Source organism: Solanum lycopersicum, chromosome 4, assembly GCF_036512215.1.
Source record: "Solanum lycopersicum chromosome 4, SLM_r2.1".
In the NCBI taxonomy this organism is placed as follows: domain Eukaryota; kingdom Viridiplantae; phylum Streptophyta; class Magnoliopsida; order Solanales; family Solanaceae; genus Solanum; species Solanum lycopersicum.
The window spans coordinates 64,126,024-64,147,120 of record NC_090803.1 but is presented as its reverse complement, the minus strand read 5'-3'; the positions used below and the strand labels follow the sequence as shown (position 1 = coordinate 64,147,120).

The following is a 21,097-nucleotide window of genomic DNA, read 5'->3' as shown; positions in this document are numbered from 1 at the left end:
ATTTTAATCTAAATATAAATGTGGAAGAATTCTAAATTGATAAAAGTTGATAAACAAGAGACTCAAACAAAATAAAATTAAGAAAATTGTGGTATGTTTGTTTAAATATTCAACTCTCTTAATCTAAATATGAATAGCGAAAGGATTTTAAATTGATAAAAGTAGATAAACAAGAGACTCAAACAAAATAAAATTAAGAAAAAATCGTGATATTATGAATATTCAACTCATCTTAATTTAAATGTAAATATTAAAAAAATTTAAATTGATAAAAATAGATAAACAAGAGACTTGAACAATAGAAAATTATTCAAATTATGGTATATTTATATAAATATTCAATTCATCTTAATCGAAACATAAATTTTCTGTAAATTCTAAATTGAATCGAACATCATGGAGGGTCAAAATTTGTTAATCGAATAAATAGTAGACTCGCACGTTTAATTTAATTTCATTCTAGAACTTCTTAATATACTAACAAATAACTCAAAAAGTACTCATATTTTATTAGGAATATATACCAGGCATTTTAATTTAAAAAATCTAACGTAACAAAGCAAAAATGAAATTTCAATGGACAAATCATGTCTTTACTACAAAAGTAATACAAGTAAAATCAACATTTTCAATAGGAAAATCACAAACTTCTAGGGAAAAAAAAAGAATTTATACACGAGATAAGTACTTTATTTGTCTCTATTTACTTGTTCATATTTTTTTTTATATTTATTCCTATTAATTTGTCTATTTTCACAAATCAAGAAAGGATAACGATTTTTTTCATAATATGTCCTTATTTAATTGAAGAAAATTTTTAGTACTACTAAGTTGTAATACATGCTTTTTGGAACCAGAAAATACATTATTATACTTGAATAGTTGCATAATCTTTTAAGTTAAGGGTAAAATTGTTACTAGCATATGATAATAATTAATGTTTTAATATGTGTGTCACTTCTAACGTAGATATATTTAATTTTGATTGAGTATCACCCTATTCTAATTTCAAAATGTTATCTATACAAAATACTTATTATTCTCACGAGCATGACGAAATAAAATTGAAGATTGAGGTCTTTCTCCATCATTATAAAAATAATCAAACTAGAGAATACACTTGGATAGATTCGAAAAAAAATTAGATAAACAGTAATCTCAAAATTTTAAAAAATTAAAAATTATGCGATCTTAGAAACTGACCATGTGAGTTTCAAATAATTTTGGACATACTTCACTGCTGAGCCACTCTTCAAACTTGAACCAATTAAGACCTTCATATCTTCCATCTATTTCTATCTCAATTTCTATCTATTATCTCTACAACAATAACAAAGTCAGAAATCTCGTTAAAAATATCTAAAATATATTATATATATATGAAAAATATTTTTTAATCTATATATTACGTACAATTTTCTATATACATAGCATAATTTCTCAATGAAGAATGTCTGATAGTTCGAGCTATATATAGTTACGCCACTATTTCTATATACCTAATATATCCATATCTTCTATACTATGTTAAAAGCACGAAACTTTTTCGAAATATTGATTGAAATTCTTTTCCTTCATTAAAAAATTAAAATATTTTATAGTAAATAAAATTGATACGTAAACTAAGATAATTTGACTACCCCAAAATTAGGAAAGTGATGGGAGATGCTTTCCAAAAACTTATTGGTTAATATGAGATGAGTTCATCGATTTAGAATATATATATATACTTTGAATCATGATTGAAGCAATTGATAACTTAAATATCCGCACTATTAAATATAAGTTCTATAAATCACATAGTTTAAAGCGTAGATTATATTTTATCTCAATTTTTTTTAATTATTATAATCTTTTAAAATTTGTATCTTTTGGATATATAAGTCATCATTCAGATAAATTAATTCTGATACAAGACTCTTGTTGAGTTAAAAATGGGAATAATTTTTTTTTTTTGCACTTAAAAAGGAAAAGAGATGTATAATTAAATATTCATTTTTCATAAATTACGCAATTACATTGTTTTCACTGCTAATCAAGCTCTCAAAGCATAACAACTTCAAAAGAAATTCAAAATTCAAATTTCTTCTCCAAAATTATTAAAAATCTTTTCAATTTCAATTTAAGATCATTGAAAAATTGAGTTAATATCATGAATATCTTTTTTTGTTGAGACATTAAAAAATCCGAGAAAGTAAGATGAATTGAATTAGTCATTGCAAATAATTATAGTAAAATTAGAAATATATTTTATTTTCTTATTTTTTAATTAAAATAGGACAGAAATAAACATTTGTTGATAAAAAATATCATTACAAAAAGATTGCGTTAAAAAAACAAAATAAATAATATATTATCTGAAAAAAAAGCATTTTGACGCATTAAGCTAAGTAATAATAAAAACTTTTCGTGGATCAAAATCCTAACGATATTTTTTTTTTAAAAATACTATAAGTGAAAAACATTTTGTTCATTTTCACATAATTTAGGAACATTTTTTTTTATCCTTTTTCGATATTTAAATAAAAAAGAAACCGGATCATTTTCAACATTTTTTTCTTTGGAGGAATTTCAGTATACAAATTGAAAGTAGATACATACATACATAAATAATAAATAATAAATATTATAAAGAAGACATGGTGGGGCTTTTGGTCGCTAAAGGACCCCGACAAAAGGATTGTTTTCGTAAAAGAAATGTTGTGATTAATAAAAATATTTTCTAATATTTTTTCTTTTGTCTTAGCATGTATGACTATATATATATATATATATATATATCACCTCACAAATATATATATATATATATATATATATATATGGGCAGTAATTTAGACAAGTCGATGGTAATATTAATGACATCTTATATTACATACTTATTATAACGTTATTTTTATTACAAATTCCTAATACAAGAAAATAAATCACATTAGGTTGAACTGTTCAATTAGTTTAATGTATATATGTATCTATATGTATTTTATTGGAAAAGTGAATTTTTTTCAATAATTTTTATACACAATTTAATATAATATTAAAATAGACAAAAAAAATCATCATTAACTCCTTTCTTCTTAATAATACATTTCTATATTATTAGACAATTATCAATCGAACATAAGTTATCAAGAACTACGATGTCAACTACATATTCAGATTGTTTTTTTCTTACAAATTTTAAAAGAAAAACAACCTGCTAATTATATCGAGTCATATTGCTATATGATATCAAAAAAACATTATATTAAAAATATAATTAAATAAATAAAACCGTGTTCTCTCGAATCAGCTCAAACTTAAAATGGAAAGCGAGCTATATAGCTAGGGTATAGGAAGATGTATTTAATTAATGTAAGAAAAGTCGGTTGAGCGGTGAAACTAAATTTTGGTTCACTAAACTTTTTTCACTTGTAGAAACTGATCAAAACAGTAAAAATTTTGTTGGGAGCTAAGAAAAGAAATTGATCACGTTAGTCAATGTACATCAAATAATTACACGTATATTCTTACGAGTCTAAAAAGAATAAAGTATATTTTTATTTTTATTTTTATGAAATAAAAAAATTATTTTTTTGATAGTTCATCAATTCAAAAAAAATAAAAAATAATCATGAACTTTATTCTTACCTTATAATGCACATAGACCTTATTGTTACTGTGTGAATATAATTTTCTTTTATAAACCGTAGACTTATCGAAGGATAGAATATAGATAAATCGAGCTTAGTCAAAAAGTAATAATGAGAATTCCATCCACCATAGAAGACTATTGTCGATTGAGATATATTTATTTTTTCTTTTGCAACCTTAGTCTTATTATAAATATATGCCACATTATATTGTAATTTGCAAATATACCTACTCAAAATAACTCTTCCTCCTCCTTCACTCTCAAGTTCTTCCTCATTCTTCTTCTTATTCTCATACATAAAATGTTAAAAATGTTGTCCAAAATGGCTATGTGCAAATCCCATGGGCAAGATTCTTCTTATTTTATTGGATGGCAAGAATATGAGAAGAATCCTTATGATCCTTTACAAAATCCTTCTGGTATTATTCAAATGGGTTTAGCTGAAAATCAGGTACCAAATTTATACTATTATATACAACACACTCAACTCAACTACTTAGAAACACGAGCGTAAGTTATATACATAATCATACATCATTACATTATACTATCAAGGGCGCAATGTGATTAAGAATATATATGCATGATGATGAATGATATATCAAGAGAAAAGAAAAAAAATGAAAATAATTGAACAAAGTTAATGATGATGTATAGTTTAAATTAGTATCATGACAAATTATGTGCTACATTTGCTAAATACTATGTCTTGTTTTTGAAAAAGGTTGGCTTTATTGCTTCATATGATATTGACAAAAGACCAACCAAAAAGTGTTTGATTGATCCTCATGTATCTGAATCAGCATGCACAATTTCTTTTGTTGTTGTTTCTAGCTATATAATAATTAGTAAACATATAATATAATGTTTATATATATGTACATATATAATTTTTTTTTTGAAGCTCTAGTTATAATCTTGAATTAAATTTTCTTGTTCTAATTAATTATATTAATTAATGAAACAGCTCTCTTTCGATCTTATTGAATCATGGCTCACAAGGAACCAAGATGTAATTCAGTTTAGAGAAAATGGAGGATCCATGTTTAGAGACTTGGCTCTTTTTCAAGATTATCATGGATTGCAAGCTTTCAAAAATGTAATTTAATTTCTTCCTTTTTTTTCATTTTTCTTGCATAAATATATACATATATATTTTATTTTCTTTCAATCGAGTGGAGTACCTGATGGAAACAGTCGAGGAGTAGGAGTAAGGTTTAAGCACACTGATCCTTTACTCACTCTTCAAACTCCGTTCGTGAAATCACACTAATATATTAAATACTTATTTTAAACTACATTTTATTTTGCTTTGCAGGTACTTGTGTCATTCATGGCTGAGATTAGAAGAAAGAAAGTAAAATTTGATCCCAAAAATTTAGTACTTACAGCTGGTTCAACTTCAGCAAATGAAACACTCATTTTTTGCTTAGCTGAACCTGGAGAAGCTCTCCTTATTCCAACTCCTTATTATCCAGGGTAACATCAATCTCTTAAATAATATTCCCTTGTTCCTGTTTACGCGATAGAATTTCAAAAGTCAATTAAATATTTCTTTGATCAATTAAGCTATACACATTAATGCTAATTAGGTTGTCTTTTTACCAGTCATTTTAACTTAATATGTGGTAAGAGTTCCTTTTTTACCACTATTCTAGAGTATAACTCAAACATTATATTCCTTTTTCGATTTGTTTGTCTTAATTCTTAGAAATAGTATTTATTTAAAAAGTTATACTAAATATTTTTTTAATCGTCAGTGCATATAACTCAAACTCTTGTTAGCAAGCTCCATATAAATTCTAAGCCATTATCCTGATTTTTTTTTCTCATGACAGGTTTGATAGAGATCTTAAATGGAGAACAGGGGCTGAAATTGTACCAATACAGTGCTACAGTTCAAATAATTTCAGAATTACCGAATCGGCCCTTGAAGAAGCATATGAACAAGCCCAAAAACGTAATTTAACAGTCAAGGGTGTATTCATCACAAATCCTTCAAATCCACTAGGCACAACAATGTCTCGCAACGAACTAAACATTCTAATCACATTTGCCATGACCAAAAATATTCATATAGTTAGCGACGAAATATACGCTGGCACAGTATTCGATTCGCCAAAATTCGTAAGCATAATCGAGGCATTAATCGATAGAAAACTCGAAAAATCAAAAATGTGGAACCAAGTTCACATTGTATCGAGTCTATCGAAGGATTTAGGCCTTCCAGGTTTCAGAGTTGGCATGATTTATTCGAACAACGAAACTCTCATAGCTGCCGCTACAAAGATGTCGAGTTTTGGGTTAATTTCATCGCAAACTCAGTATCTATTGTCTAAAATTCTCGGAGATAGGAGATTTATAAAACGTTATGTTAAGCAAAATAAGAAACAATTGATACATAGGAGGGAAATGCTCGCTTCAGGTCTCGCAAATTCGGGGATTGAATGTTTGGACAGTAACGCTGGATTGTTCTGTTTTGTGGATATGAGGGATTTGCTAAATTCAAACACATTTGAAGCAGAAATGGAATTATGGAAAAAAATAATTAGTAACGTTGGTTTAAATGTATCCCCTGGTTCCTCCTGTCACTGCAGTGAACCGGGTTGGTTCAGGGTTTGTTTCGCGAATATGTCAAAAGAAACACTAGACCTCGCGATGCAAAGGATTAATAATTTTGTTAATTCTGATAGAGGTATTCATCGCCAGCAGCCGTTACGATTCGTGACGGGTGCTGGGTCAAGGAGGAGAAGGACAATTGCGAATTGGGTTGTTAAATTTTCATCAGGTGATGGAAGAAGAGATCGTTGAAAGGGAAATTGAAGATATATTAATTGTATTATTGTTGTGTTTGATATAATTTGAGAGTTGTAGTATAGCTAGGGAGCATATATGTATTTATTAGTATTTTATTATTGTGTAGAGTTATGTGATGTTTCAAATATGGTCAGCCTACTTGGTAGCTTTCATGTTTTATGTCCATTTTCAAATATTATAACACGTTACTTCATATCGCAATCACTAGGAAATATGAGACAAAGAAATTAAACAAATCAGAGGGAGTTGTTGAGATTGAGACATTACTTGAATAAATTTATTTGCATCAGAATTTGCACTATAAGTATAGTAAATATGTCTTGCTTTGATTTTTGACTTTTATCATAAAGTTGTGTGATTTAAGTTGGGGTAATGTAAGTACTAAACACGTGAATAAAATGTTGTTAACATAGAGAGTTTGGTCCAAAATGGGGGTTCAAATCCAATCTGTCCAATTCTTGAAACTTTGGCATTCTAAAATTTAAGGCGCCAATAGCAAATATCATGTGAAACTATTTTACGATTAATCGGAAAAAAAAAAAACATAAAATGTACATAAGTGATAATATTCAACTAATTGATTACTCATTTATTATCCATATGTAAGTTAAGTAAGCTTATAATGTAATTAGATAAAAGGCATTATGTAATCATAGAGAAAATAAAGTATACATTTCTTGCGCGTAGTCTCACTTTTTTGTAATAAAATAAAATTGGAAAGTAAGAATAATTGGTTAGTTGTCATTTTCTTTCATTTTTGATGAATTTGGAGAATTCATCATGAATATTGAAATGTATCAATAAGGAATGATCATCTAAGTGTCCAAAAAAGGAGGAGCAGGGGTGAGTTACGAATAGAATGTTAAAAAAAGAATATAATTAAATTATAAAAATATTTTTTTAACTGTTTAAAATTTTAGATGAGCATTCATATACTTTAATATGACAACAGAGTAGGCAAAGACTTTGAAATTTTTTTCATCTTCATCCATATTAATTATAAATTCACATATTATATGCTTTTTATAAAATCTTAAGTTTTTAGTCGTTCATATCAAAAAAAAATTTCACGTGTTTATTCATGAAAAAAATCAGGTCTATACTTGAGGGAGTGTATTGTATGTGCTCTTTGTAACAATTTAAACTTTTAGATGAGATGATCAGACTTCAACAAATATATAGATAAAATTTTCATGAGATGGTCACTTAAGTAGAAGTTTCTATGATAAAAAAACAACTTTTTTTATTTGATGGATAAAAAAATACTTAATCATATTTGTATCAACCTAAAAGTTAAGTATCTTTTTTTCCAGTACGTAAAATCTTTTTCTTTGCTCCGTCTTTACTTATTTATATTTAACTCAGTACTCATATCCTAAAGAAACAATAAATAAAAAAATTAGGGAAAATAAAATAGAAACAAAATAAGTAACGTTTCATATAAATGGATAGAGTATTACTTAACTATATCCGATAGAGTATTACTTAACTATATCCATATATCTCAGATTATGCATTAGGTACAACAAGGTTATGCAGCGGTTCAATTTGCATGAAAACTGAAGAAAAAAAAACCGGGATATTGACAGTTAAGAGCGGTTCCATTCCGTTTATACTTTTGTCATTTCTCAAAATCCACGTGGTAAATTATTTATCGGGCCCACAGAATCTCACTTCTTTATAATCCACGCACACACGCACACTCGCAATCGACGCGCCTTTCTTCTCTCTCGCGCTGTTTTTCCTTGTTACCGAAAAATTAGAGCCTATTCTCTCGTCTCCCAAATCCAAACGCAAAATCAAAAAAACTGAAGAACAATTTTTCTAGGGTTTCTTCTGGTTTGAAGCAATGCTTTAAACATTCATCGGTTTTTTCATTTTTAAAAAAAATTTGCGTTCGGATTCGTTATTTCTGTCATTCTGAAATAGGAAGCGGTTTCAATTTCAGGTGATTCTTCTCGTTTTACTATTTTTTCTTTGGTAATTTTTCCTGTTTTTTTATTATTGTTCGTCGGATTTCGTTTTGGAAATTGTCTTTGATTTACTTTTATTAATTATTGATTTTTGAGAAGTAACGGACGCAATGTGTATGGTATTTTTGCTGTTTCGTGATAGTTTATTGCCTCTGAATTGTTCTCCAAGGAAAAAGATGAAATTTTTTGCAATTTCAGATACTGAATAGTGTGAAGAACATGGATGTGAGCGTTACATTAACTATAAATTGTTCATTTTGTTTTTACTTGATTTTGGTTTTGCATGTTATGTATGCTCGGAATAGCAAATTGTTACTGGATTATATTGACTTGATTATACACTTTAGTATGCTAAGTTGCGTGGTGTGGATCAGAGATATTTGAAATGAGCATACTTGTAAGGCTGAAGTTTTTCTATGTTATATTTGTTTTGTTTATTTGATTGTTGTCGAATTGTAGGATTTGTCAGCTGTTTATAACCAGATAAATAGTTGTTTCCTTCACTGTGATTTTACTTTGCAGTTTCTTAACCTTAATGCACCAAACTTGCTGCTGCATCTTAGATCTTCTCATGCTTCTGCATCAAGAAAGATCTTTTCAATATATAAAGAAGGCAGAGGCATTGACATGTCTTAATTATTGAGGTTTCTGAAATATTTGGGGACGGAGATGAAGCTAGCTGCTCTGTTGACTTCTGCTGGTATCAATACTGCAGTGAGCGTAGTGCTGTTCTCCTTGTATTCGGTTTTAAGGAAACAACCAAGCTTTGTAAATGTTTACTTTGGCGCAAAGATTGCTCAGGTAAGATCAAGACAACAGGATGCCTTTCGGTTTGATCGATTTGTTCCTTCTCCAAGTTGGATCCTGAAGGCATGGGAGACATCTGATGAAGAGATATGCGCTACTGGTGGCTTGGATGCAGTGGTATTCGTGCGGATGATTGTTTTCAGGTGAAATTGGAATGCCCAGCACTTTGTTAGTCGTTAGATTTTCTAGTGTTTAAGAAAAAGTCAATTAACTCCTGATAATCTGATATAATTTAAATGAGTTAGTATAAATTATTTCTATCAAATTTGTTTCGGAGTATTTTCATCATTTGCTGGGAAAATTCAGCAAGCATACAATTTATAGTAATGGAGCTCGCACATTTTTGCATGGTCGATTAGTATATATTGCATAAATCCATATTTTTGTACTGTCTAGTTTGAAGTTGTTTACCTATTGTCAAAATAGTAGTCATGGCTTATTGCCTTACTGTTATTGCATTGTCATTATTCCCTTAAAAGGATGCATGATTGAATTACACTGGTTAAACTGTGTTGAATATTTAGCTGTCTGGTTCTGTAAGGATGTACAGAAGCTGTGAGATGAGAAGGTAGTACAATATGTTTGGCCAATATTGGGTTTTGGGGAGCATAGACAAAAAAAAAAGGGAATCTGTCCTCTGATAATTTATGATGGTTTAACCAACTGCAATGGTGATATGTGTGTGTGTGTAAGTGATTTTGGTGTTTTTCCTGGTGATAGTCGATCTGTGTAGCTTGTGTAAAGTGAGTCATGCATAGTGTGCTATTGTGAGAAAGTTGTGACCAAAGAGCTTAGTTATACTTTTTGCGAATATATCAAATACTAACTATAATAGTGTTACACCTGTGGAAGTCATTTTAAATGTTACATAGGAAGTATGGTTAAACATTTATACCTCTGCTTATTACTTTGTTGTTCAATCTCATTTTCTTGATAATTCTCTTAACCTTCAGACTTTATATCAACAATCTTACTATTGCACTTTGCTATGTCTATGAACCTTTACTCTATTGCAGTAAACTTACTCTCCTGCTGCTCATTGTGGACAGTTTCCGAATATTCTCCATTGCAGCCATTGTATGCAATTTTCTTGTGCTCCCACTTAATTATTTTGGAAAAGAGATGCAGCGTCACCAGATTCCAGCAGAGACATTGGAGGTATTCACCATTGCGAATGTTGAGGAAGGGTCAAGATGGTAAGAAATGCGCTAAAAATAGCTGATAATGATTTACATGAAGTTGATTAATCTATTCTCTTCTCAATGGACATACTTGGATACATATCGCAAGAGGATTTTTTACTCACAGTTTTGAAAATAGAAGGAGGGACTAAAAGCTTCTATTTGTCGTTTCTTGGAAGTGTCTGTAAATCTTCCAATGCCTTTCTCTGTCTTGTTTGATTTTTGAGACCCTTTTAAGTCCTGAGTTACCTTCTCAAGAAAAAGTAATCCTGAAGTTAATTTTACTGAGAATAGAGAAAGTATTATTACTAAAGAGACTGTATGTTGTAAGTTGACCAAGGAAGCATACTTAGAACAGTAGAAGGTAGTTTCCTAAGAAAAAGGTAGTTTTCTGATCTGTTGCTCCATTTTAATCTGATTCAGTTTCACCAACATATTCCTTTTATCTTCTTCAGGCTTTGGGCTCACTGCCTTGCATTGTATCTCGTATCCTGCTGTGCTTGTTTTCTTCTATACCTTGTAAGAATCACAACTAATTTCCATTTGCTGCTTTTTCCTTGAAAATGTATGTATTTCATACTCGATCCTTAGTATGTGGTAGTATGTATGTTATGTCTGTTCTTTTTTCATAAAAGGTCTTCACTTGCTTTTAGGAGTACAAAAGCATTTCAAGGATGAGGCTGGCTTACTTTACTTCATCTATGTCCAACCCAAGTTATTTCACAGTTCTTGTTCGTGCCATCCCATGGTCGCGAGAAGAATCATACAGTGGAACAGTGGCAAGATTCTTCACAAATTACTATGCATCAAGTTTTTTATCTCATCAAATCGTATATCGATCTGGCTCTGTTCAGAAACTGGTGGTGGGTATTCACTCCTTTTTGGTAGTCTCATTATGGAAATATTTCTCTTGATCTCAAAGCTTGATGTGTCTTTGAAGTTTCTCTACTATAACAAATCTATTATCCTCTTCTGGCTCCAATTAAATATTAATATGAGCTGAAATTTTTTACTTTGTGTAATGGGATGTTTTATAAGTTTCTTCGTATTTTGTGAGGCCATAATGGTGAGAAAGTGATTTCGAGTTGTTTGTACCTGGCGCTATGTATTATTTTGCTATAGATGTTTGGCAAAAAATTAGGTCTAAGACTTTTAAGTCGTTTTTTCTTGTAGCATCCATGAAATATGAAAGCTCAAAAAGGTAAATGGTATTGAAACTGCATGATATGGTAAAATTTAACTGCAAAATGGAGTTGATTGGTTTTGATGCTGGCGATGTGTTTTCCACATTAGAATCTGATGATTCTCCTCCGAAATATGAGAGAGTTTTCTTCATGGTAGACATAAGGTGCCTGAAGCTTCAGGAATATTATCTAAATAAATTTTGTTCTTGATAATACACTCTCTACCATTATTGTCAGGATCAAGTTTTTTTTTTTTATTGTAATGCCAACTCCTGTGAGTTTCCATGACCGTCGTTAAAAAACTACAATTCGAGTAATAGCCCGCCCCGGAGTCCATCTATTTTCTGCTAGCTTTTCCTCATAAAGCATATGTATGTCAGCTAAACAAAAGCAGTTATCTTCTGCTTGAACTAGTTGTTTGACATAATTCTCCCTTGTGCTTCTTTTTCTTTCTTCTGGTTGTTAATATGCCACATGTTGCATGACTGCAGACTGATGCAGGGAAGGTGTGCAAGATGCTAAAACTGGCACCTAGGGAACTACACATTGGATCAAATTCCATGAGATGTGGTCTTTGTGGAACATCAACACCGTTCAGCATGCTTCCCATGGATGCGGACGATGACCAAGGAAGAAGTGATTTTGGCGGTTCAGATTTGAGTAAAAAGGTATTAGAGTTATTCTTATTATTTTCATCTGTTCTTGCAGCTAGGCAGATTTCATGTGATTGCCATGACTTCCACTGAGGGTTGGATTTAAGCCATAGCATCTACAAAGAGAGTTCCCAAGTCAATACACCATAGGTGGAACATTACCTTCTTGAAACTATGTTTGGGTTTATTTAGGCTTGACATGTGCCGAACTATTAACTTCTTAGTTCTCATGCTTGGTAAAGGTTACTTCAATGCACAGCTCTAAGTTTGTTTTATCTTCAACAGAAGGAACAGCACTAGGTTGCACTTGTTCCTGATCTAACTAAATAGATTACAGTGTCACATACTTCGTATTGCTTTTGGTGTGCTCGACTCTTTTGTCTTGAAAATTTTGAATTAGCTTCGTTTTTCATGAGGCTAGACAAAATAAGAAGTGAAATGAGTACATAATTTTTTCTTGCAGGAGTCTGCAGCTGCTTTAGTATTTTTCAGGACTCGCTATGCTGCTTTGGTTGCTTCTCAGAGCCTTCAATCTCGAAATCCTATGTCATGGGTCACAAATCTTTCTCCAGAACCTGGTGATATGTATTGGTCAAACATTTGTGTCCCATATAGACTCCTTTGGATCCGCAAAGTAGCTATTCTTGTGGCCTCGATGGCTTTGGTGGCATTTTTCATTGTGCCTGTTTCATTAACACAGGGTCTTGTTCACCTCGACAAGCTTCAAAAGACATTTCCATTTCTTAGAGGAGTTTTAAAGAGGTAATCTCGTCACTTCCTCTTTTTGTAAAATTGTAACTCTAATTTTTTAAGTTTTTAATTTACATTGGAAATCTAATTTTGAAAGGAGTACAGTTGTTGATCATTCTGTCTCTCTCACACACAGCATGAGGAAATAAAGTTATGTTTCTTGATTCAAGTTTGACTCTTTTTTTCCGCAATGATTACCATCTTCCTTTATGCACTGTTTTCATTCTGCTACTAACTTGAATGCTTCTCTTTCATTCTCTGTATTAACAACCTTAAGTTGTCAGCCTAGATATAGATAATGCTACTAATTTATGAAGTCTGAGCTATATCCATGGGAAATATGGTTATCTTTTGATCCCTTTCTTTCTTGCAGGAAAGCAATGAGTCAGCTGGCTACGGGATATCTACCAAGTGTCGTGTTAATAATATTTATGTACATGGTTCCTCCAATAATGTTGCTATTTTCTACATTGGAAGGCTCTACCTCTCGTAGTGGTCGGAAGAGGAGTGCAAGCATAAAAGTTTTGTGCTTCTTCATCTGGAATGTTTTCTTTGGTAACATCCTCTCGGGGTCTGTGATTGAGAGGTTCAGTAAGATTTTTAAGGATGTAAATTACCTACTTGCGACAGCAGTACCATCAACAGTAACCTTCCTCCTCTATGTGCATATATATGTGTGTTTACCAGCTTTCTCTCTGCGCCAACTTTTATTCTCAATCCTCAAATATTAAACCGACAAATATTTGATTTTAGGAATTCATCATGAACTAATGCTTCCTTGGAGAAAAAAACAAGGCTAATACTAGGTTTATTTTTAGCCTTTTTATTGGGTTGATGGATGCTAGAGGGCTAGTCTTCTGAAGTGTAGTTATTATTCATATGTGGTTGGAGAAACTCATTTTTCAGTTGGACCACATTTTATTCAAGATTAATAGGGTGAGAAAGAAAAAGCCGGAAAAGTACCAGTACTTCGTGGAAAGTACATGTCCCCTTCCCTACATCATTAAACACAATAAAGGGCAGAAACTTCCACTAGTCCAACTTGTGACGAGAATCTGGGAGAAAGTTAAACAAACACTGCAGCTAGTAATGTGTCATCACTGTCTCTTAGCTGTCCAATTAGGAAGCAGGAGACCCTGGAAATTCTCTTTATACCTTCTGTTTAAATTCCTTATTGAGTACTTTTTCTACAGAAGGAGCTTCCCTGTTTTGATCCCTTCACCTTCACCTTGCAACTTGAAGAATTCACCTAGTGTGTGATGATTAATTAAACTTTTTTTCTGCAGGCTACCTTTTTTATGACTTATGTTTTGACATCAGGCTGGGCAAGTCTATCATGCGAACTCATGCAACCGTTTGGTTTACTCTGCAACTTATTCTATATGTTTATTCTCAGAAACAAGGATGTAACTACATATGGCACATTGACTTTTCCATACCACACAGAAGTTCCGAGGATCCTTCTATTTGGGCTTTTTGGCTTTGTGTATTCCACATTGTCTCCTTTGATACTGCCATTCTTGCTGGTTTATTTTTCCCTTGCTTACCTTGTATACCGTAATCAGGTAAACATCCCCTTCTGAATTATCCCATCTATACTCTTAATCTTATTTTATGTTCCAATTTTGTTTTATTTAACATATGAAATGTATTGGTTAAGGATCTCGAAAAACATCAGTAATTTCTTGAGACAACAATAAGAAAAATGGAAAATCAAGATGTGTCTGGATTTTCTAAGGGTAGATTATTGAAGATACCTGTTCTTGCCTTTATATTTTGAAATTCAATGAGCTTCTTGCTTCTCGCTTCTAAATTGCTTGCATTTCTCATTTGTATGAAATAGATGAAAAATGATACCTCTGGAGATGTTAGCTGTGTTTGAGTTGTGCTTTTGTAGCTGAATTTGAATAAATTTGTCTGAAGTTTTTATGGTTGTACCACAGTTATGTGCACTAGGACCAAAACTCAAAATAAAATAAAATCACAAGACCTTATAAATATGATTACCAAATAATATCCACACAGTCGAATTTGGTTCTAAAGTAGTATCACCTCCGAGCATTTAGTGACCCGGTAGTTGTGCTTTTGGCCTTTTAGTATTTCGAAGATTGTTATGCAACCTTATCTTATATCTACTTAAAATAAACAGGCGAAAAAATGTCATGAGCAGATTACATAGAAGCAAGAAGCTTTGTTGATTATCTTAGATTATTAGATCTAGTGTTGTGAGAATCCCAATGTTCTTGGTATTCCATAATGACAATGTGCATGAAAAGTAAAGGCTTTTGTTTAGAAAAGAAACAAGATGATCCGTGTACTGTAAGGAAGTTCACATTTGTGGTTTTTGAGGTGAAAACAAATCCTACTTAATGTGATAGTCACAAGTCATAACCAAGGATCTGTTCATCTAACTGATAGGAATAATAGATTTATGAAAAAATTGTGTAATAGTACTTTTCTACCAAAGAAAGTGAATGTTATCTTGAACGGGTCAGAAAAGAACAGGAAGTCATCTGAAGAAACATTTTTATTTTATCTTTTTTGTACTGCTATGTTTAACCTGAATATCGATGTCTACATCCACACTTGTAGATTGTGTTCGTAACACCCAATTCATTAAAACTTTCAGATCCTCAACGTGTATGTAACAAAATATCAAACTGGGGGAACTTATTGGCCTATTGTGCACAACGCAACAATTTTCTCAATGGTGCTGATGCAAGTTATAGCCATGGCTGTCTTTGGACTAAAAAAGTCTACAGTGGCGTCAAGCTTTGTAATTCCGCTTATAATCATGACACTCCTTTTCAATGAGTATTGCAGGCAAAGGTTTCAACCATTATTCATGCAAATCCCTGCTCAGGTATATTTTATTGCTACATTCAGTTAAAGAATATTTTCCATTATATGCCTCTTATGCCATGTATTCATTTCCACAGATTCTTATTGAAATGGACCGGCAGGATGAACAAAATGGGAAAATGAAAGAGATCCACCAAAAACTCACAACATCTTATACACAGTTTAAATCCAAATCCCACACTCTGGGTGATCCTATGCCCCCAAATAATAACTGCAGGCTTGAAGACCTAGAAATTAATCCAGGTTCAAATTTCTAAATGACTTATTATGCTACAATTTCTATTTATTTGCATGTCTTTTAAAATGTTCTTGACACTGTTGGTTATAGGGAAAATCCCTGTCCATCATCTCTCTTCTTAATGGGTTCAACATACGTTGAAAATTGGAGAATCATAATCAAGTATATGAATTTCTGGGCATTTACACGAGGGAATATTGCTAGTTGTGATTCTTCTAACTATTTATTTTTGGAGGAAAGGCAGACGATATCTTGAATAGAAACTTTTAGTATACACAGGAGAAAGTTCTTATAAGCGCTCCTGGAGATGCAAGATTTTGAAGTGTTTAGATTATCTCTGTCTCACATAGAGATGAGAAGAAGGACGTATCGAGTTTTTGTACAGATGATAGTTCCATGAATAATGAAACTCTCTGTTAGAGTATGATGTTCTTACATGTATAGTTGAAATACTTACAGGTTATTCTATCAGAGGATTTTGTTTATTCTATCTTTTTGGCTATAGATGTACATTTCCTAGAAAGAAAATAAGAAATTAGATTTGCAATCCTTCCAATCACTCTAGTCTTGGCAATTTCATTAATTTAATTAAACCATTCTGCTATCATTCCAATTGTTGGTGTAGTGACTGCCTGATGTTTGGTCGCGTAAACTCGGAGAATGGGAACAACATAAGTGATACTCTGTAAATAATAGAGTACTGTGGGACTGGAGCTTCTAAACACCAACATCAATGGCTTCTGCTGTTATCGTGAATTCTCATTGTGTTGATTTATTTTATATGGATCTTTCATTTATTTTGATGTACACATGCTCGATAGGTACTTTGTATGAATTCTTTAAAATACATTAGAATTAATAAAATCTATAGGTATCCACACTAAATACTGATACACACCCATATTAAAGACATACTAACAAGTAAATTACCGGGGTTGTAACAGTGTCAGAGTAATTTCGTTTGTTGAACACATGCTTGTAGAACATTCAGATGTGACTTTGCTTTCTGTGAAGAAACCAGGTTCCTTAGCTTGAGGCAATATAGCATCATTAGTCAGCATCAAGATCACTGTAGGCATATCTGGTCTGTCTTCAGGACATTGTTGTACACATAACAGAGCGACATGGATTAAGCGTAGCAATTCAGAAATAAAACGCGAATCCATTAGATGCCCATCAATTAGCTCTAATGGTCTACCTTCTTTATAAAGTTTCCACACCTATCAATAACACAATCAGTACATAATCAAGAAACATGTAGCGGTTGATGTGCCTAATGGATTTAAGTTCAGTACAGTTAACTATCATTTGTACGAGGTTCTATCAATTAATTATTTAAAGAAATATATGTAACTACCATATAGTGCACAAAATTTAAGTTCGTCTTTAATTACAAACAAGACTTACATGTCCGAGTAGGTTGATACTCTGACTTTCACCGGCAAATCCTCTGTTTCTCCGACCACTGATTATCTCTAGCACTAATACGCCAAAGCTAAATACATCTGATTTTACTGAGAATTCACCATGGACTACATACTCTGGGGACATGTAGCCACTGCATCACACATTAACCAGATAATAGTGTTAAATAAAGGATATTATACATAATATAAATGCTAAATAATGACTAGTATTAAATCTCTTACTGCGTTCCAACCACATGGTGTGTATTAGCACCAGTCTCATTCCCTACAACACTTCTAGCTATGCCAAAATCTGAGATCTTGGGGTTCATGTCAGCATCTAGCAAAATGTTACTAGCTTTGAGGTCTCTGTGGATAATTCTTAGCCGAGAATCTTGATGGAGATACAGAAGTCCTCTAGCGATTCCATTGATGATGTCGAAGCGCTTAGGCCAGTTGAGTAACAAGCTCCTCTTTTCATCTGTTAACAGATCCTCTGTTAGAACACTGATAATGTGATTAAACTATCAACTTTACCATTTGTAGTAATAGAGGTTCTTCGAGTTAAGAGAGAGTAACCAGACCAAATATGAAGAGATCTAGACTTCTGTTGCACATGTATTCGTAGACCAACATTTTTTCTCCTCCTGCTATGCAGCAACCTATAAGCTTCACAAGATTTCGATGCTGAAGTTTGGCAATGCAAATAACTTCATTCTTGAACTCGTTAACTCCTTGCGAGGAAGACTTGGATAGCCTCTTTATAGCTACTTCGTGTCCACCTCCCAGGATTCCCTGTAATATCAACGTATATCTGGCTTAGTGATTCAGTAAGTGTCATCTGTTTACTGCCAATAATAGTAGATATTATTTACTGAAAGAATGATTCATAAACTTAAGATGTTACCTTGTAAACAGATCCAAATCCACCTTCTCCAATCTTGTTCTCGACTGAGAAATTAGAGGATGCTTTATTTAGAGTTGATAAGGTAAACAGTGGGAGGTCTAGGTCATCTTTCAAATTGATCTTCCTCTTCTTCTTTTTCCAAATGTACAGCCCTATGGTCAGGCCAGTCACAGTCACTCCAATCAACAGTAACAGACTCAACACGAGTAGTTTTGTTTTCTTCGAGCCTGAAAAACAAAACAAAACATGGAGGGGTGAATTAAACTAAATAGACATGGAAGAGTGAATATATACTGTGTGAACGTTTGACAGATATCTAAGTAAAATACAACTAAATCTGAGAATTGGGAAGTTTAAATCATTCAGCTAATACTCCAACTTTGATCAAATTCACAAATGTTACCTAACTCTGAGGTAGCAACCCTTATGTAAATGTCCTGCCCTCCAGGTAATTCTCGGATGTCAATTAAGTCTCGAAACCAAAGCAAACAGCCAGTCCCACCATTGCGTATATCAAGATTTGTGTAAGCCATACACGAGCAATTCCTCAAGCAAGTTTGCTTGCACTCGTGGAGTGTCATACTCGCATCAAACCATGAATACTCTGTATCTGGTAGCTTTATGCTAGAGTACTTGAGAAATCCATCTCCATTCTGGCAATTAAGGGGTGTCCTTCTAACACACCCGCCAGACCAATTTGTCATTGACCAAATTCTTGGATCTTTAGGCACAAACTTGTCTAAGCAATTACACACAGGAGTGAGTATGTTGTTGCAACTACCATATGAACCACATGTTCCATAATTGTCACAAGTATCTTCCGGTGAAGAAATGTAAACATGCCATTCCTGTCTATTCTCATCCCACGTTGAACGTTGAAGCACGCCATTACTGTTCATGGTTAATTTGGTCATAACAGAACCTAAAAGCGCAAAGCTGTAAAATGCTCTCTTTTCATCAAGATCCAGTTTAAATGTATAAATAGTATTTTTTGTCAGTCCTGGTACACCACTCCAGCGGAGTCCATTCCATGGTCCAGTACTGTACACCTTAACTTTACCTTTCCTCATGACATCCTGAGGATATCCAGTCGCATCACAATGATACGAATATTCCCCTGGAGCTGGATCATATTCGTTCTTCCATGAGGACAGATAAAATTCTTGTCCAGTTACAAAGTTCTTACCCATCTTCATCCCTGGTAAGAGCGTATCAGAAGGATAATCAAAACTCTGCCACAGGAAGTTCTCAGGCTTACTATCATTTGCATCTCTTACGACAAGATTCCCCGAGTTCAACAACTGTGCAACTGTATTCTTCACAGGCAAACTCCTTGACGAATTAGTAGACCATATGCTCTTATTGTCAGCAGTGAGAAGAGCAAGTTGTCCTGTATCGATGATTTTCAACCTAACACCTGATGTGTTGGTGAATGGATTCACTCTATTGGCAACCCATACCACAGACTTATCAGGTACGTTGTGCTTGTACCATATTCCAACATACCAATTATTCGTGAAACTAGCCGGGGAAAACAATCCCATCTCGAAATTTCCATCAGATGAAGTAATGGTCTTTCCATCTGTTAGAAAGTCAGTTGCAGTGATAATATCTTTTGCACTTGTAATTGAGCATACAAAACCACATAACAATATGTGCAATATAAGCAGAAAACTTTCCATTAATAACTGCTTTATCACTTGCTACCTAACCTATGCAAGTTTAGATATGTGGAGGTAACTTGACCTTTTCAGTGTAAATCTAGCTAGTTCTGAAGGCCTTCAAATCATATCAAACTATTTGGAATTTTTTCTGTTAGTGTATAACTAGAATGTATATATATCCCGAATTATGCGACTCATTTTCTTTTCTTTTTTTAGTAAGTCTGCAAAAGAATGATACTTTTAAGTTCAGGTTAAGTAGAATAAGTGAATAAGGACTCAGAAAATTCTCACTTGACAATAACCTCTTTAGTGTCTTCATCTTATTGACTTGGTCAATGGAGGCTTGCTTGTTTTAGTGACCTTTAAAAAAGAATCAACTTAATCTCAATAGAAAAATGGAAAATAGGAAGAAACTAGCCTCCATCAATGACAATGATGCCTCGACTCTAATTTGGTGTATTCTAATTCAGAGTCTTGAAATTGTGTTTTCTTTTTAGCTGTGTCTGACCCCACATTAGATTGCTTCGTATCCGGGGCTCGAAATGTGTTACTTCATAGCGCTAGTCTTTATGACACGGCAATGTACTAGTCTATTCTTTCATAATAGTCGTTATCACATATGAGGGATTTGAAGGCTATAAATTGCCCCTTGATGAAGCTTCCAACGTTTGAAAAGTAGTATTTGTCATATACACTGTTTTTTGGGGACCATTTTGGAGAAACAAAACAGAATGATATGGCCAGTCCACCAAGATCTCATTGGTTCCTCATTGGCACAAATATCCCTCTGCTTTCAGTTTTCGTCCATCATCATTTTAAGTAAAAATAAGGTGTCAATTAAATATCTTGACACCAAAATTAAAAATAATTTTTTGCTTGACATAAGTTTATATTTTTGTATCAATCATATACCACAAGTTCATCCGTACCGCAAAACTTATGCCTAGTGAGGCAAAAGATCATTAAACTTGTGATTAGATACTACACAAATACTGCAGAATTTAACTTATGCCAAGCGAGACAA

The 21,097-nt window shown here is 32.6% G+C and overlaps 3 protein-coding genes across 6 annotated transcripts; 2 read left to right on the top strand and 1 right to left on the bottom strand.

Moving 5' to 3' along the window:
* The first annotated feature begins 3,873 nt into the window (after nt 1-3,873).
* Nucleotides 3,874-6,738, top strand: ACS5 (1-aminocyclopropane-1-carboxylate synthase 5). The gene is given in 4 exon segments (NM_001247227.2): nt 3,874-4,082; nt 4,599-4,730; nt 4,950-5,110; nt 5,470-6,738. Coding segments are annotated over 4 exon segments (1,416 nt in total). The 5' UTR covers nt 3,874-3,932; the 3' UTR covers nt 6,443-6,738.
* Nucleotides 6,739-8,148: 1,410 nt separating this feature from the next.
* LOC101248383 (CSC1-like protein RXW8) lies at nt 8,149-16,652 on the top strand. Of its 4 annotated transcripts, none has more exons than XM_019213671.3 (12): nt 8,149-8,396; nt 8,944-9,371; nt 10,278-10,424; nt 10,865-10,928; nt 11,063-11,272; nt 12,085-12,261; nt 12,710-13,008; nt 13,370-13,670; nt 14,283-14,561; nt 15,626-15,859; nt 15,936-16,101; nt 16,187-16,652. In XM_019213671.3, exons 2-12 carry the CDS (start codon nt 9,091-9,093, stop codon nt 16,216-16,218), a joined length of 2,190 nt encoding a protein of 729 aa, XP_019069216.2. In that variant the 5' UTR covers nt 8,149-8,396; nt 8,944-9,090; the 3' UTR covers nt 16,219-16,652. The 4 variants fall into 4 exon arrangements, with proteins under 4 accessions (XP_019069216.2, XP_019069215.2, XP_019069214.2 ...); XM_019213670.3 differs by having other exon boundaries at nt 10,245-10,424; nt 13,370-13,640; XM_019213669.3 differs by having other exon boundaries at nt 10,245-10,424.
* Nucleotides 16,653-16,921: 269 nt separating this feature from the next.
* Nucleotides 16,922-20,831, bottom strand: LOC101248670 (G-type lectin S-receptor-like serine/threonine-protein kinase At4g27290). Its single transcript, XM_004238009.5, has 6 exons — nt 18,813-20,831; nt 18,410-18,636; nt 18,087-18,297; nt 17,746-17,983; nt 17,504-17,654; nt 16,922-17,316 (listed from the first exon to the last, which is right to left on the bottom strand). Exons 1-6 carry the CDS (start codon nt 20,089-20,091, stop codon nt 17,023-17,025), a joined length of 2,400 nt encoding a protein of 799 aa, XP_004238057.1. The 5' UTR covers nt 20,092-20,831; the 3' UTR covers nt 16,922-17,022.
* Between the last annotated feature and the right edge of the window lie 266 nt (nt 20,832-21,097).